Genomic DNA, 17,395 nt, shown 5'->3' on the forward strand with positions numbered 1-17,395 from the left:
AACACAGAGAGCCAATGCAGGTTAGCTAAAATCGGCGTAAAGTGATCAAACTTTTCCTGGGTTTCTTTTGTATCATATATAGAGGCTTGGTACACCTTTTCCATGGAAAAGTTCAAGCACTTTTTAAGGACTTTCAAGGGCAATTTTCTGATTTCTCTGGTTGGTTGGTTGGTTGGATCCCTTAACTACTAGGGTCGTAGGGGCACCATTTCCTGTGGTGTGTCTTAGGCATGTACAGCCTGGTTGTGCCCATCCCTCTCTAGGCCAATTTCTCCTAAAAAAGAAAGCCGATGTGAAGCAATCCATTGCTCTTTGTCTGAGGTCACCGAATTCTGGCTGTAAGAAGGACCAGAAAGTTTAATAAAACCTAAGCCAAATATTACACCAGCGGCTATCCGTCGCCAAATGGAGCATAGAAAATGAAACTGAGTTTCTGTGTTCTGTTTTATTAGTATTTCCTGTCGTCTCCGTTTGGTTTATGTTGAATCAAATTTCCTTGTGCTTTTTCTCACTGAAGGCACGCAATGTTGTCAAACTGTACAGAAAGGGAAGTTAATTCATCTAAACTTTAACTTATGTGACACTATCATTTTTAGATATACTTGTTATATACTTTAATGCGTGGTTTATGGAGTCACACTACCAAGAACCAGGATAACAATTCCAAGCATTTACGGTACAAGCACTTCACTCCAAATTCAAGTACTTTCCAAACAGTAAAAACACACCATTCATAATCAAGCACTTTTCAAACATTGAAAACATCAAATTCAAGTATTTTCAAGGATTCAAGCCCCTGTACCAACCCTGATCTTATCACATGACCTTTAACCTTTCACCATTGTGTCTCAACTGTCATGATTACCGATGTGAATCACCTGTTCCCGCTCATTTGACGCCAATCGCTGCAGGCTCTGATTGGCTCCCTGTCCCTATTTAAACCCAATCCTGTCAATCCCCTGTTGTCTGTCTGTCTGCGAACCTCTGTTTATACAAGGCAAATCTTTTTTGACCCTGACTCCCGCCTGTCTTGTTTTCGCTCCCGTGTGTCTCAGGCTACGACCTGTTTTGATCCCGACCACGTCTGTTCTCCCGTCCCGGCTTACAACCCATTTTTGATCCCGACTACGTCTACTCTTCCGTCCTGGCTTACGACTCGTTTCCGACCCCAACCACGCTTTGATCTCCCAGTCCTGGCTACCGACCAGTTTTTCCGTCCCTGACACCGCCATCGCTCGCTACAGAAGATCCACTTCCGTGTTCGGACCACAGTCCGAGTCCGAGAGCAACTTGCTTCCCGCGTCCAGCTAACACCGGATCGTGGGCGCAGCACTTCCTCTTTCTTTCAATAAAACTTGTGGTAACGTTACGCAATTGGGTCCTGTTTCCGTTCTGGTCCTGACTCAACGTTTTCTTTGTCGATATACACTCAACTTTCCGCCAACCTGTACACGATTAAACCCAAGTAAACCAATGGCAAAAACACAAACTTAAATCAGATGAAATGAATCATCCAGAAAGATACAAGGTTATTGTTTTGTCTGTGTGCTTACATAAACGCACGCTCATATATTCACACAATGCTTTGTATCCTTGAGGTGGCTACTCGATCTCTAAATGGGAAAGTTGGAAAAAAACCATCAAAAAACTGTTGCGGTATGACTGAACTGAATCTAATCATAAAAGGGAAGAAGTGGATCCAAGTACAAGTATGCAAATCCTTGATAAAGGTGCACTGCCTTTCATAAAGACATCTGGTATCAGCTCAAATTTACCTATTACAAAATGAATGAAACGATGAATGGAGAAAGAAGGCTGTGAAGGCAATTTGAAATTTATCATGAATAGGCAAATTGTCATGATTACCGATGTGATGCACCTGTGCCCGCTCCTTTGGCGCCAATTGCCTCGGCCTCTGATTGGCTCTCTATCCCTATCTAGCCCCACTCCTATCCGTCCCCTTTTGTCAGCCCGTCTGCGAAACTCAGTTTACTCTAGGCAACCCTTTTTCGACCCTGACTCCCACCTGTTTTTTGCTCCCATCTGTTCCCTGACTTTGACCTGTTTTTTGATCCTGACCACGTCTAGTCTCCTCTCCTGGCTTTCGACCACGTTTTTGCTCTACTGTCCTGACTACTGACCCATTTTTCCGTTCCCGAACACCGCCGTCAGAAGCAGGTCGCTCTGAACACAGAAGATCCACTTCCGCGTTCAGAGTGACCTGCTTCTCGTGTCCAGCAACCTCTGCATCGTGAACGCAACCCTCTCTCTTTCTTCCAATAAAACTTGTGAGAAACGGAACGCAAGTGGGTCTTGTCTCCGTTCTGGTCCTGATCGATACCAATACCAGAATTTTGGAAAAAAACACACTCACAAATAAAACACTCTTATCATGTCACTAATATATTGTCATTATGTTATTACCAGGTTAATTATTAGCTATCCCGTCCCGGCTTTCGACCTCTTTTTGTCCCCGACTACGTCTTCTTTCCTATTCTGGCTTACGACTCGCTTCCGACCACGATTTTGCTGTCCAGTCCTGGCTACCAACCCGCTTTTTCCGTCCCTGACACCGTCATTGCTCGCCACGGAAGATCCACTTCCATTTTCTCAGCACGACCCGAATACCAGACCGACTTGCTTCCCGACGTTCTCTTTCTTCCAATAAAACTTGTGAGAAATGCAACACAAGTGGGTCATGTCTCTGTTCTGGTCCTGACACAAATACCAACACCAGAATTCTGGAAAAAAACACACTCACAAATAAAACACTCTTATTGTGTCTCTAATATATTGTTATTATGTTATTACCAGGTTAATTATTAGCTATCCTGTCCCGGCTTTCGACCTCTTTTTGTACCCGACTAAGTCTTCTTTCCTATTCTGGCTTACGACTCGCTTCCGACCCTGACCACGATTTTGCTGTCCTGTCCCGGCTACCGACCCGCTATTTCCGTCCCTGACACCGTCATTGCTCGCCATGGAAGATCCACTTCCGCGTTCGGAGCACAATCCGAGTACCAGAGCGACTTGCTTCCCGTCTTTCTCTTTCTTCCAATAAAACTTGTGAGAATCGCAACGCAAGTGGGTCCTGTCTCTATTTTGGTTGTCACAAAATAGCCTGGTTCCCAAACTTTTCCACCCGGTTTTCCTTTTATAAAAGTTATGCAACTAATAGAATTTATTCATCAACACTTTACAAATTCAGCCTTTCGAAGTGACACTGTTCATTGCGCCATAAAGAAAATGTTTTCCCCACTCAGACAATGAGATCTCCATCCATGGCAGATGAAAACCAGCTGATGTTTGTCTCTTTGCCCAGAGAAACATCCGGGTGAATCCTATCAATGCGGCGGTACTGTTTTCCGAGCCCCAGACAAACAATGGGGCGAGATATTAGAATGCGGCTCTCTGATCGCAGAGTGCCTTTTAATTATCTAGTGATTCAGAGCCTAGAGGACACATCTGTTGGAAAGTGTTTCACGTTTCCCGGCGAGAAAGGAAAGTGTCACAAATGATAACTTTTTATCACCTTTCCTTTGCCATGGAGGTTCTATCAAGCCCTCCTTGTTGCAACCCCCTTGTATCAGAGACGGGGGTTGTTTTTTCTTGCAGTTTTTCTCAATGAGTAAAATCTATTTGCAACAGGCAGGTGGTGAAGGCTTTCATTCTCTTCGATGCAGTCTTTTTTCTCACAATTCTCAACAGTCTTTGGGGGCCTAAACATTATTTCCTCAAAGATGTTTACTTGTTTTTTTTATCTGTTGGGTTTTGGAGTTTTTGGGTCAATGTCTTTGTTTAGTTGGTCACCAAGCGAGCACACACTACTTGCTATTTTAATTGATACAAATGCAATGCTATTAATCCATACTTTAAAATAATCCACCCATCCATCAATTTTCTGTGCCGCTTATCCTCTCAAGGGTTGCTGTAAAGTTGGCTGTTTTTGGTTGTGTATTTCTCAGACTTCCATGCTATGAAATTAACCTGTTTTTATTTTCCAAATACAAAAACAATCATCACAGACATACTCATAGTCACGTTTTAAAGATCAGTCTAATTCCATTATTTGTAAATACGTTTCTCAATTTTATTTCATTTTAATGTGAAGTCGCGCTTATGTGTGACTTCATTTCCTGTTTATGTGTGAAATCAATAAACCACGCCTACTGACCGGATGTTTTCAGTTTAGCCTGGGCGGCCAGCGAGCGTGGCCGGTCAGGCTGGGCTGGGATATCCACGATGTAGATTTAAAACCTCAACAAGTGTTTTTATCTGAATAATTCTGCCAACAGAGAGTTTATACCTTGAATATCTCTCACAGTTGCTGGAGCCCATCCCAGTGTGCAGGGGACACCCTGAACTGGTTGCCGGCCAGTTGCAGGGCACACAGAGACAGACTCACTCGCCTATTCACACCTAGAGACAACTGTGACCGGCTCATTAACCTGGCATGCGTGATTTTGGAATGTGGGAGGAAACCGGAGTGCCCGGAGGAAACCCACACAGGCACGGGGACAACATGCAAACCCTGGACTTTCACAATTCAATGAATAATTTGATATAGATCACAGTAAAATGTATTAAATCTTCTTTTTGATTGCAATTCACATTTATTGACAACAAAACATCCCTAAACAGGCCAGGAACCGTCAACAGTGGAGCTAGCTGTCCAGAATTGCACCCTCATTGGTGCCCCGACAACCCATGCGGTTCAGGGATCGGTGAACCGAGAATGGGTAAGTAAATAGGTAGGTAAGTAGGTCGGTAGGTAGGTAGGTATGTGAGTAGGTAGGTAGGTGGGTAGGTTGGTGAGCAGGTCGGTAGGTAGGGAAGTAGGTTGGTGATTTGGTAGGTAGGTACGTAGGTAGGTGAGTAGGTAGGTAGGTCGGTAGGAAGGTAGGTAGGTGAGTAGGTCGGTAGGAGGGTAGGTAGGTGAAAAGGTCCGTAAGTGGGGAAGGTAGGTAGGTGTTTTGGTAGGTAGGTTGGTGTTTTGGTTGTTAGGTAGGTAGGTTGGTGTTTTGGTTGTTAGGTAGGTAGGTAGGTAGGTAGGTAGGTAGGTAGGTAGGTATGTAGGTAGGTAGGTTGGTGTTTTGGTAGGTATGTAGGTAGTACAGAGGTTGGTGTTTTGGTAGGTAGGTTGGTGTTTTGGTAGGTAGGTAGGTAGGTAGGTTGGTGTTTTGGTAGGTAGGTAGGTTGGTGTTTTGGTAGGTAGGTAGGTAGGTAGGTACGTAGGTAGGTAGGTAAGTAGGTTGGTGTTTTGGTAGGTATGTGAGTAGGTAGGTAGGTAGCTAGATAGGTAGCCAACTAGCAGGACGCCGTAACTAGGTAGGTAGGTAGATGAGTAGGTAGCTAGATAGGTAGCCAGCTGGCTGGAACCATAGCCAGCTAAGTAGATACAACATATTTAATTTTCTGCCTTACATTAATGGGCTAAAGCTTTGATCGAGACCATACAACATGAAATTATCTACAAAACCTTTAATTGGGTATCATTAAACAGTGTATTCTTTGCTAAAAATGTGTTTGTTACGAAAATAATTCGAAATGGGCTAATTCCCACCCGTACAACACCTGTACATGAAGTTTACAACAAATATAGGTAGTATCTTGAAAGACCTGGGCTACTGGTATTGACACTAAAGTCAGTTCATGTAAAATTGTTGACGGCTTTGGGGAAAAAATGTAATCGGGTCAAAACAGACCTACCGTAAATTCCGGACTATAAGCCGCTACTTTTTCCCCAAACTTTCAACCCTGCGGCTTATTCAGTGATGCAGCTAATTTATGTAATTTTTCTAACGGCCACCAGCGGCGCTCGATTACCAAAGGTAAGATTTAGACCGGTGGAATATATGCGCCGAGGAAGACTGCAACTTCTTGGCTTGACTAGCGGCGAGAAATCTTTCACTAAAACTGTCCGCATGCGAAAGGCAACTTTTTCGCAAGTCTGCCAATGGATCCTGACAGCGTGGAGCAGGATCAAAAAATCCACCATCACCAACGGGTTCCGAAAAGCCGTGACGGAGAGGAGGGCACACCAGCGACAGTGACAGCGCGAGTGAGGCTGCGGGAGCGTGGGACGACGTCTATATGACACTGTTTCTTTCCGACACTGAGGAAGACGACTTTGATGGCTTCAGTTGTAAGGAGGAAGATGAGGACGGTTTACCGTGATTTTTACAAGTACGGTATGTTTTTTTTAACAGACCCGTTTACTGTGTTGCTAGCGTGTTGCTACCATTAACTGCCCTGTCAGGCACCGTTTGGGATGAAAGTTATATTATTATTATTATTAAAGCTTTGAAAACTCTCTCGGTGTACCGTCTTTCTTTGTAAATATGTGTAACCAATGTATAATGTGTATTTGCACCTGTATATTTTTGTAATGTATTTATTTGAGACACTTATTCTAATATGTTTTGTTTTAAAAAAGAGGGGCGGAGCAAATGTGGGCTGACGGGAAGTGGGGTAAAGGTGAGTGAGACCTGTTGTCGCGGCGGACAATAGTGAATAAATATTGTTCCCACCCTTACCTTTGGAAATATAGACTTTTTTTCCATGGATTAGTTTCAACGGGTACCCGGACTCTGCAGGTCGGCATCAAACCTTAAGTACCGGTATAATTTTCTGTTTGTTTTCTGCCGGCTGTGATTTCTGTACTGTGTACTTCAATGAAGGACCTTTAGTTGGTTCGAACCAAGAAGGACATTTAGTTTCAACCGCGCGACTTGAAGTCGGGTCTGGATAAATTTAATGTTTGTGTTACAATGTTTTAACGTGGGCGCATGCGGCTTATATACAGGTGCAGCTTGTGTATGTACGAAATCGGTTTTCCTCTGAAAATGTGGTGGGTGCGGCTTATAATCAGGTGCACTCTATAGTCCGGAATTTACGGTAGTCAAAAAACAGAGAGAGTCTTGGAACCTTAAAGTTTCCTCCGTATTAACACATACATTTGAACAGAGCTTATGACAAGCTGCAGCGGGTCAGGGAAGGCAACTCCAATCATCAGATACATATTTGTGGTCTATCGGGGCTTAAAAGGCTTCTCCATTTAAAGAATCTCTTTCTTCGGGTGCTCAGTGTCACTATGTCGCTGACCGCATCTTCTCGCCGGCGAGATGCTCGTTCAGAACTGAAGGCGGCCACTGAGCTTTGGATGTGGAAAATGAGGCTGTAGATTGGATTATGATGCCATTTTTAATCCGTCTTTTTCCGTGGCCGGGTAGCGCTCCTCCCTGCTTCTTAGCGTTACACAATACTTGACAAGGGAAGATTTCTGCCCAATTCTGGCGCGGTGACGGCTACGTGATTTCTTGTGACACTCTAATTTGAGCTTATAGCGCTCAGGCTTTGATACAGACATGGGAATAAAACTTTTAGTCACAGCGACCCTTCTCTTCTGCAGGCCCCATTAACGAGGTCCCACTCAGATCCCCGCTTAGTTTAATTAGACCCGTCTCTTCCTGCGCTCATGCCGATTTTGGAGAATGTAGGTGTCCAAAGTAGCGTGTCCTCCTCAGCGCATTAAAACTCAAATACAAGCTGAAAGTCGTCTCGACGTGCAGTGCCATCTCCCTGACATGGCACGCCATCCTCCCTTATGTCTAACTTTCCATTATTTCTGAGAAAAAGAACTTTTAGTCAAACGATGACAACTAATAACACAGACATTCTCCATGGAGTAGCACGGTAATGGTCTATTATAGTTTCATTTAGTTGTGAAATAGAGCATCAAAAGCAACGTCCCTTATCTTGTCCCAGTCAGCAGCTGAGAACAATACAAGGATCTGCTACACTAACACGAATAAGCAGGGTTTCCCATAGAACAGGGATCGGGAACCTATGGCTCGCAAGGCAAATATTGCTCTGAGATAAAATCATCGTGATGCAAATTTCTCCTTCAGTGTTTCAATTTAGATAAACGCAGAGAATCTAATGCAAGCATTGCTTACGTAACACTAACAGGTTTGGTTTTGTCTGGTGTATAAAGGGCAAAGTTTATACTATGAAATGAAATGAAATGATCTGCATTCATATAGTACTTTTCAGGTCAATGAAGATTTCCCAAAGCGCTTTAACCATTCACACACACTCACGAACCAATAGCGGCCGTGCAGCCATGCAACCCACTTATTGGGATTCAGTGTCTTGCCCAAGGACACTTCGACATCTAACACGGAGGAGCCGGGAATCGAACCAGACGAGCGCTCTACCTCCTGAGCTAATGTCGCCCCAACAGTCAAGGTGTCACACTAACAGACCCTGTTTTGGTTGTAGGTTGCTAAGGAATTCTTTATATGGAAGCTCATTGAACAATTTAAATTCACTGTTGGGACACCTTGTGATGTAAACCCACAGAAGAAAAAGTAAACACCCAGAAACACCAACCTGCGATCTCTCGATCCCCAGACGAGCGCTCTACCTCCTGAGCTAATGCCACGCCAACAGTCAAGGTGTCACACTAACAGACCCTGTTTTGGTTGTAGGTTGCTAAGGAATCCTTTATATGGAAGCTCATTGAACAATTTAAATTCACTGTTGGGACACCTTGTGATGTAAACCCACAGAAGAAAAAGTAAACACCCAGAAACGCCAACCTGCGATCTCTTGATCCCCAGACGACCGCTCTACCTCCTGAGAGAATGCCACGCCAACAGTCAAGGTGTCACACTAACAGACCCTGTTTTGGTTGTAGGTTGCTAAGGAATCCTTTATATGGAAGCTCATTAAACAATTTAGGTTCACTGTTGGGACACCTTTTGATGTAAACCCACAGAAGAAAAAGTAAACACCCAGAAACGCCAGCCAAGCACACAGTGAGTAATTCGACTAGATGAGCGGTAGAAGTGGGCATAGCTATTCACATAGGGTACTTCTGTCCGCCAGATCTTGAGTAAATCGCGAATATATTTGTTTTTGAGACAAATCTCTCCCCATAAAGGTGTTGGGTAAAAATGACAGTTGTATGTAGTTTACATTTTCAGTTGCAGGATTATTGTCAAATGCTACCTTCATATTTTGCATGGCCCATAATAAATGTCTATAAATTATATGCAATCCTTGCACTAATAAACCTTTCCTGTTTAGGTGTAGCATGCAGTTGTCCTCTTGGGAGTGACCCCTAGGGGGGCGATGACGCTTCATACGAGAATAACATAAAAAATAATACCAGCTGCAGTAATCAGCCACCAGGAAGCAGTCTTGTGAAATTTCTAACCGGACTTGTCGAGAAACATGGCAACTATTTCAAGCATTTACAAGCACTTTTCAAACATTACATTACAAACATTACATTACAAGCATTTTCAAGGATTTCAAGCACCCGAACAAACCCTGCGTTCAATAAAGCTCTTCTGTGATATAATCTCTCTGTTTACTGACTCACACGAGCATCATCTATATGCAACTCCGGCCGCTCTGCCGCCCAATTCTGCATCCCTGCTCAAAAAACATTTCAAAACCGAGGGCCTGAGCCAAACCTCTGACCTTTCAGTACCAGGACGCTCTCCCGGAGCCCCAAATCACCCTCTCCGGTGACATTTAACTCGGTGAGTAAGAGAGCAAGAGCGGTGGACAGAGCAAGGGGGTCAAACAGTGAGAAGAGAACACCATCAAAAAGGCCATCTGTGTAACTTTCAACACTTCAAACTTATATTTAAAATAAAAAAAAAACATCCGTGTTATAGGGCAGCACGGCGGGGCAGTGGTTAGCGCGTGTGCGGCACAGTTCTAAGGTCTTGGGAACCTCCTATGTGGGTTCAAATCCAGCTACCGGACTTCCTGTGCGGGGTTTGTATGTTCTCCCCGTGCTTGCGTGGGTTTCCTCCGGGCACTCCGGTTTTCTCCCACATTCCAAAGACATGCATGTTAGGTTAATTGGCCGGTCCAAATTGTCCCTAGGTGTGAATGAACGAGCGAGTTGTCTGTCCCTGTGTGCCCTGCGATTGGCTGGCAACCAGTTCAGGGTGTCCCCTGCCCACTGCCCGATGATTGCTGAGATGGGCTCCAGCACCCCCGCGATCCTACTGAGGATAAGCGGTGCAGCTAATGAGATGAGATCTGTGTTATAGCAGGGTCTGAAATAACGTCTGCCTGGAAGCCCGGGGCGTGCATCTTTTACGTCGGGCCTACAACTTACAGAACGTCTCCGACAAATTTTTCAATAAAAAATACATCTTTTTTAGTTTTTTTTGTTTTTTGTTTTTTCAAATCCAAAGTTTGCTTTATTCTGTTTTCGAAATCTTCGTTCGGTTTTGAAATTACTGAATTTCGGTTAGTTTGGCAATTTTTATGCTCGGCAGCCAATCAGAAGCCTGCATCGAATAACTTTGTGCTTCCGGACTTTCCTGAGCCTTATAAGGTCGTGCATTTGCATATCATTTTCTAAGTAGACGCACAGAGAACACAAGAAAATGGAGAAGTGGTTAGGAATCAAGCCAAAACCTCAGCCTCAGAAGATTCAAAAGAAGCTAACAAAATCTATGACGCCACAAAACGTAAACGTACATTAAAAGCATCGTTCACTGACCAATAACTGTTGAACATACAGTAAGCAGTGACACCAACAACTAATGTTCATTGGCGGGTTTGGAAAGTTAGGCTGCTTAGATTGACTTCACCATGATCTATTCTGTGCCTAATTTTGATGAGCCAAAACAAGGAACAACCAAAAAAGTCAGTTTACCACTTCGCTTTTGCTGATTGTCTGTAAGAAATTTAGCACAACTATTTTGTGAATGATAACTTAGTGAATACACTTCTATAGTGCCTTCTGAAATATATTTGGTTGTATATAAAATATATTTGTGCTGTTTTTCTTCTAACTTTTTTGTGATTAGCTACCATTATGTTTACAATAAGTGACAGCCGGGACTTTTTGGTCTCTGTCACGGTTGCCCTGTCGCCCAATTGGCCCCGCCCCTATGGCACCAGCTGCGGCTTATTGACAGATTGGCTTCCCTTCTGTTGAAGCTCAGTGCTCTCATTTTTTTCTTTTTCAGTCCGTCAACGAAAATCTGCCCCGCAAGATGTGGGTTTTGACTTAGTCCTGTTTTCCTGTTGGTATTCCCTGTACGGTATTGTTCCCATTTATTTTTTGTCCTGTTTAATATTCTCTCCAGTTTTCGTTCCCGTCTAGTTTGTCCTGTTTATTTTCGATATCCTGTTTTGATATCAATCCTGTCGGCCCAATTCTGTCCAGTATCGACCCCATCTGTCCGATATCAACTCGGACAATTGGTATCGATCTCGTCGGCCTCTGGCTCCCTATTATTTCACGCCAGACTGCAGCCTAACGTGCATGATTCCCCATTTCCCGTAAAATAAAAGACTTGCGTGAATAACGTCACGCTTTTGGGTCCTGATCGAGTTCGGGTTCCTGACAGTCTCACTCTTTTTACAACCCAATAGCACGGATTAGTAAAAAAAAATACATTTGGGCAAAACAACTCAATTGACAGCTTCAAAAGCTTTACTGTACCTATAATTAAAGGCTTTACAACATGATGTATGTTCTTTTAAATTAGCAATCTTCACAATCGGAAGGAATCTCTGAGTCCTGATGGTCGTAACCCATTCAAGTTAGGGATAGTGTAATTGTATAATGGTCACGTTAAACACAAATTAATAAAATCAGGATTGAGGGCTTGTGTCTTTTATGTAACCGTTGGAAGGGGTCTTAAAGTATTACAACCGTTTCAAGTTTCAAATCAGTCACCCTCTGTATGGATTCGCATCCTTTTCCTTTGCACACAGCATAGTTTTATTTCTCTAATATCCAATTTTTCATTGTGGTTGTTGTGTTTCTCTTATAAAAAGATTGGAGTGTCAACATGTCCATGTTGCACCACCTTTTAAACTACCAACTAGGACATACTCAAAGCCCCCCACCACCCCCTGACCCAACACATGGAAGACCCATGGCAGTAACACATGGATGGACTTCATGCGCTCTCATTCTAGTCACCTGTCCCATATTTCATCCAATTGCGACGGTATGATTTGGTTCAAATTGCTCGCAAGATGAATAACACTTGATTTAAAATTAAATCCAACCATGATACCACTGTTTATGATTTAAAAAATGCCTCATTCTAACTACAAGAGATAAAACATTGGTAAAATTTGTCCTATGCTGTCTCATTCAGATGCAGAGATTATACTTCACGCTTTTGTTACTTCCCGTCTCGATAACTGTAATGCACTACTCTCCGGTCTCCCAAAGTCCAAAATCAAGAGCCTTCAGTTGGTACAAAATTCTGCATCGAGGCTTTTAACTAAGAAAAGAAAGTTTGATCACATGACCCCAATTTTAGCTAACCTGCATTGGCTCCCTGTTAGCTTAAGATGTGATTTTAAGGTTCTGTTGGTATTATACAAAATCATGCATGGACTTGCTCCCTCATATCTTTCAGATTTAATTTCCCCCTATGTTCCGGTCCGGATCCTACGCTCTGAAAAGGCTGGTTTACGAGTGATCCCAAGAGCCAAGAAGAGATGCGCAGGTTCGAGTGCGTTCTCCACGCGGGCCCCGGAGCTGTGGAATGCTCTTCCCCCTGAGACTCGATCTGCAACCTCAGTGGAACTGTTTAAATCTAGGTTTAAAACACACTTCCATTCTATAGTATATGAAAATCCTATATTTTATGTTGACAATATAAGGTGATGGTGTCATAATAGTCTGTAGTTTGCAACAGTCTTTGATCTTTGCAGCCCTTTGAGACTCTTTGTGATTAAGGGCTATACAAATAAACATGACTTGACTGTCCTGTTTTACATTCCAAGCCATATCTTACTTTGCCCTTTTTCTTTACCAAACTCACATTAGGACACACGTGCACGCCTCAAAGAGTCAGCCATCTTCTTGCAAACACTTTGATATAAATTAGCGATCAGTTGATAGCATTCGGCATTGCCAAATGGGTCCTAACAAAAAAACATGCAATATGAAATGGGAGAAATGTTCAAGAATCACAATGTAGCTCTTGTGAATAGCAGCACTGGTGAACTAAATCTGACACTGGCTGTAATTAAATATTTCCCTCCTTAATTACTGAGCTACAGGAAATGAGCTACTGGGAAGAGGCGAAGGGAGGAAAAAAAACATTTTCATAATTTCTTATAAAGCTAGACGAACGTTTTCTATTTTGATTTCACAGTCTCGTCATTGACTGTTCCTTCTAGAAAATAGGCACACGTCTCTGTCGTGCACACAAAAAATGAAGTATTGGTAAATGTTATAGACAAGAGGACATAGTGATCTAACTGGTCGCATCTCAATCACACTCACAAAAGGACCTTTAAAGCCCTCTCGCCAATATGCTCAGTGGCTCCATGTGGCCATGAATCAAGATGCATATGGCCAATAACAAACTCAAGGGCAGTAAGGAATCTGCAGAATATGAATAGACTGCTGCAGTTGATCCAAATGCAATCTGCTTTACAATCAAGCATACATAATTAATTTGATTTCTTTTGAAAACCACAGTACCACAACAGGCCTTGAACCCAAATGTAAGAATACTTCAGAAGGTACAAACAAAAGCATTGAATGTGTGTTTGTAATTGCACATATTTAGCTAAATTCCGTAGTGGTAAGACTGGGTTATCCACAGGTAACTCAGTTATAAGATAGATACATAGATAGATAGATACTTTATTCATCCCCGTTGGGAAATTCACACTTCCAGCAGTATCCTTGTGTTAAAAAAGTATTATAAAAGATATAGAATACAAAAATACCCAATATAACGTTTTGCTATAGAGTATTTAAATAGTGCTACGGAAAATACACACTGTAATAAAAAAAAGGATAATATGCAAATATAAGGGAGGGGTTTAATGTGGGCTTTTACTCCCTCGGGTGGAGTTAAAGAGCCTCATGGCATGAGGAAGAAATGATCTCCTCAACAGTGTTTCCAAAGATTTTATGTCTAGATCTCTTATGATTTTTTTTTCGATATTATCCAAGTTGTCATTGAAAATATGACCAGCAACAAAACCCCGTCCGAAATGGCAATCGATGGACATATAAAACATGAGACGAACTGCTATAAAACTAAATCCGTCCTTAACAGGTTGTCAGCGAGGGCGCCGATTGCAAAAACAGGACGACCATTTAGAATTGTATTTATCTTTGTTTATCAGTTTATCTGCTTCATTTCTGATTATGAACAATCTGCCAACAGAACAAGTTTAAGGCGGAGGTTTGACACATATAAAAAATATACATATTACATAATACTGGTTATAATCTGAGGACTCCATAATACTCTATGTATTATAATCTGAAGACTGCATGATAAAATGTATATTTGTGGTAACGTTTTACAAATCATGGTGTTTGAATTGGGAATTAGGACCCTTGATGGTGAAGAGCTAGATGAGTGGTCTTAGGTAGAATTGCAACAATTATTTGAAGTTTTCAACAAAATCGATAATAAAACTAATCGACCATGAATAGCATTACTATTGTCGCCAGATACGTTCTTCCAAGAGAATGAGGGATATCTAAATGACTGTAATCTCTGCTGAGAGTCGCTCATGCGCAATGGTGCCTCTGTATCGAGTGGTAACAAACATACAGAAATGGTGGCGTTAACATATAATATGCGTACCAAAACTACTACATTTTGGGAGTATTTTAGCCTGGATGTGGCAAATGGAAAGACTAGTTGCAAAGTTTGAAAAGCAGACATGGACATTAAAAGAGCAGGTCGGACAATCGAATAAAACTGAGTCTGACTCGCCTCGGAAAGTTTCAAATAACAGTCAAGCCAATACGGTTTTGATGACATGCATTATACATTTTATACATATATAAAATATATTTTGCTATAAAAGAAAATTTGAGCAGTATGCAAAACTGTGCCTGACAAACATATTTAAAATTAAATGCATGCAGTCCAAATAACAAACATCAGTTGTTAAAACGGTAAAAACTGGCATCGTCGGTTGTTAAAACGGTTTGATTTTAAACTGTTGTGAATTGTTAAATTCTTTTGTGAAAGACTTTGCGGTTTTGCACAGAATGTACTGCACGAAATGCACATACTATTTGTTTTATTTACTGTTATTGATTGATAATTAAAATAAATCATTATTCGACTAATCATTTTAATATTAGGTGGCTAGTCGACTATTAACGTAGTGTTGCAGACCCAGTCGTTGGTGCCAAAACAATATTTCATGCATAAAGTAAATTCATAATCCCAAAGGTGAGAACCACCAGGAAAAGTATGTGTGTGTCTTTGTGTGGAGTCAAACTTTGGAACAATTTACAAGACGAGATCAAACAATGTCCAACTATTCACTTGTTCCAATTTAATACAAAAAAACATTGCTGGCGGAATACAGAGATAAAGAGAATGGGGTATGAGTGATAACGAGAGATTGGGAATAGTGTGTCTAGAACTATGGTTAACTTTGTTGTTATTGTTGCTATTGTTATAACATAACAGTTATTATTAATATTATTACTATTGTTCTTATTATCATTGGTGTATTTAATAGGGAAGATGAAGGGGTAGGGAATATAAGCATCTGCTTCTCCTTTTTCGAACATAATATGTAACATTATTTTGTTGGTGAGTTATTGTTTTTGTTCTGTTTTTATTTTAATGTTCGAAATAAAGTTTTCATTCATTCATTCATCTTATTAAATTTACCTGAAATCACTATAGGGGTGAATGATCCAAAATCCGGCGGATTTAACCCGCTCCTGTTCCCGTTCCACCGCCTTCTCGCTTCCAAACATCCTCAGGGAGAACTTGTTGACCCCAGGCTGTAGCATGGCCCCAAACTGGCGGTGCATGAAGCCGGCCTGGTACAAGCGCTCGTCGTCAGGAAGGATCTGATCAATTCCATCTAACTTTATAAACCCAGATTGATTGTCCGCCTGGGACTCTCCAGTAGGTGCGCCGTCGCCGCTGCCTGTGGAAGCGTCACCTTCGCTGGCCCCTTGCGCGCCTTGCTCCTCGGCGCCCTCGCCGATTACCCCGGGAGGGCTCTCCTCGCTCGGGGTGACTTCCCCCTCGGTGATGAGGCGCCTCTCCTCCGCTGAGTCCGAGTCGTGCACATGGCGGCTGGTGATTGACGAGAGACTGCCCCGGAACCTCCGACAGTCTCCGTTGGAGCTGGTCTTCATCGATCTCCCGATGTCGGTCTCCATAATGAGCGACTCGCCGCTTTTGGTCTCCCCGATTCCTCGGCAACTTCCCCCGGAGGTTGGCGACGGCAACGGCTTCATCCGTATGCTCTTCCTCCGCATGTCCTTGTCCGCGTCTTCTCCTTCGCCCATGATGGACGGTTTGTGCCCAATGTGCTGGGGCAAACTGTAGAGCCGTTTACGCATGGACGAATGCAACCTGTCCATTATGCCATGGAGCGATAAGCGAACAAATCTCGATTGGTTGGGCAAACCGAGCAGCACCGGGTGGCGCTTCTGATCTCCTTATGAGCGATCACCGAAAGCCTGCAACGCATGACACACACGCCTTGCCGCTTCAGAGGACGTTGGTAGTGGCGGTGGCTCTAATCGAAATCAACTGCACATTTTTAGGCTCCCTTGAAATGACGAATAGGCTACCTGGCAGCTCGCGTGCGTCCTCGGGCTCCTCACGCGCAGCTCTGGCGGTCCGTTCGGCCACCTCGCACATTTTTGCGCCTCTTCGCCTGCATGGCGCGCTGGAGAGGGGGGGAAACTGCCTGAAAGTCACCTTTGCCTGACATGTGAGAGATGCTCGGCGGATGGAGAAGGAGGATAGGCTAGGGAGGTGGTATGGATGGGTCAGCACCAGGCTCGCTGAGGCGAGGAAACATGCACGCGGCGTTCCACGGGGCTCGCGCGCTGACATCACCCCAATCCGTCCCGAGAAGCGTTTAGGCGAACGCGTGAATATGCATGGTCTGGTTGGGTTGCCATAGGAGCAAGGAGGAGGGGGGATCTTAGCCCACCTTGTTTAAAGGGAAGATGTGTTTCCCATTCTTAAAATGTGAGGTGGGGGAGGAAACGGGAGGCTACAGGTAGGTCATTTTTTGAACCACGCGAGGCGCATAATCAAGGACATGATTCAAGCGCGTGGAAGTAGACCGATAGGAAGGAGGCAGGAATGCTGGCATCGACTTGATTTTGTAATTGAGAGAAATGGCTTTAATTTCGTTCAATTACAGATCCATCATTTGTGAGTCAGGCTGATTATAACCGGGTCAAGGTTATCCCATAGCTATGGTGCAGCAGAACGAATAGGGTACCCCCGACCCCTAAAAAATAGGGTATACCCGCCAATGTGTACATTTTACCCGTGTTTTGCTAATCATTTCAAATAGTGTAAGTTGTATATCAATTTGTGTACGTGAAAAAAAAAAAAGAAATAAACTTGTTCTTTTGTTG

At 43.1% G+C, this 17,395-nt stretch overlaps 1 protein-coding gene and 1 pseudogene across 2 annotated transcripts in view; both read right to left on the bottom strand.

Moving 5' to 3' along the window:
* Positions 1–16,920, bottom strand: part of hcn4 (hyperpolarization activated cyclic nucleotide-gated potassium channel 4) — a 198,923-nt gene extending 182,003 nt beyond the window's left edge. Inside the window, exon 1 of the mRNA XM_088333476.1 lies at positions 15,672–16,920. Within this exon, the coding sequence (XP_088189602.1) occupies positions 15,672–16,378 (707 nt within the window). The 5' untranslated portion in view covers positions 16,379–16,920. The remainder of the gene's footprint in view (positions 1–15,671) is intronic.
* Positions 1–17,395, bottom strand: part of LOC148366673 (UDP-glucuronosyltransferase 2C1 pseudogene) — a 457,271-nt pseudogene that overhangs the window by 322,845 nt on the left and 117,031 nt on the right. The gene's annotated exons all lie outside the window — the stretch shown is intronic.

The sequence above is a fragment of the Urocampus carinirostris genome, chromosome 4 (assembly GCF_059441175.1).
Source record: "Urocampus carinirostris isolate Australia breed hairy pipefish chromosome 4, RoL_Ucar_1.0, whole genome shotgun sequence".
Taxonomy (NCBI): Eukaryota; Metazoa; Chordata; class Actinopteri; order Syngnathiformes; family Syngnathidae; genus Urocampus; species Urocampus carinirostris.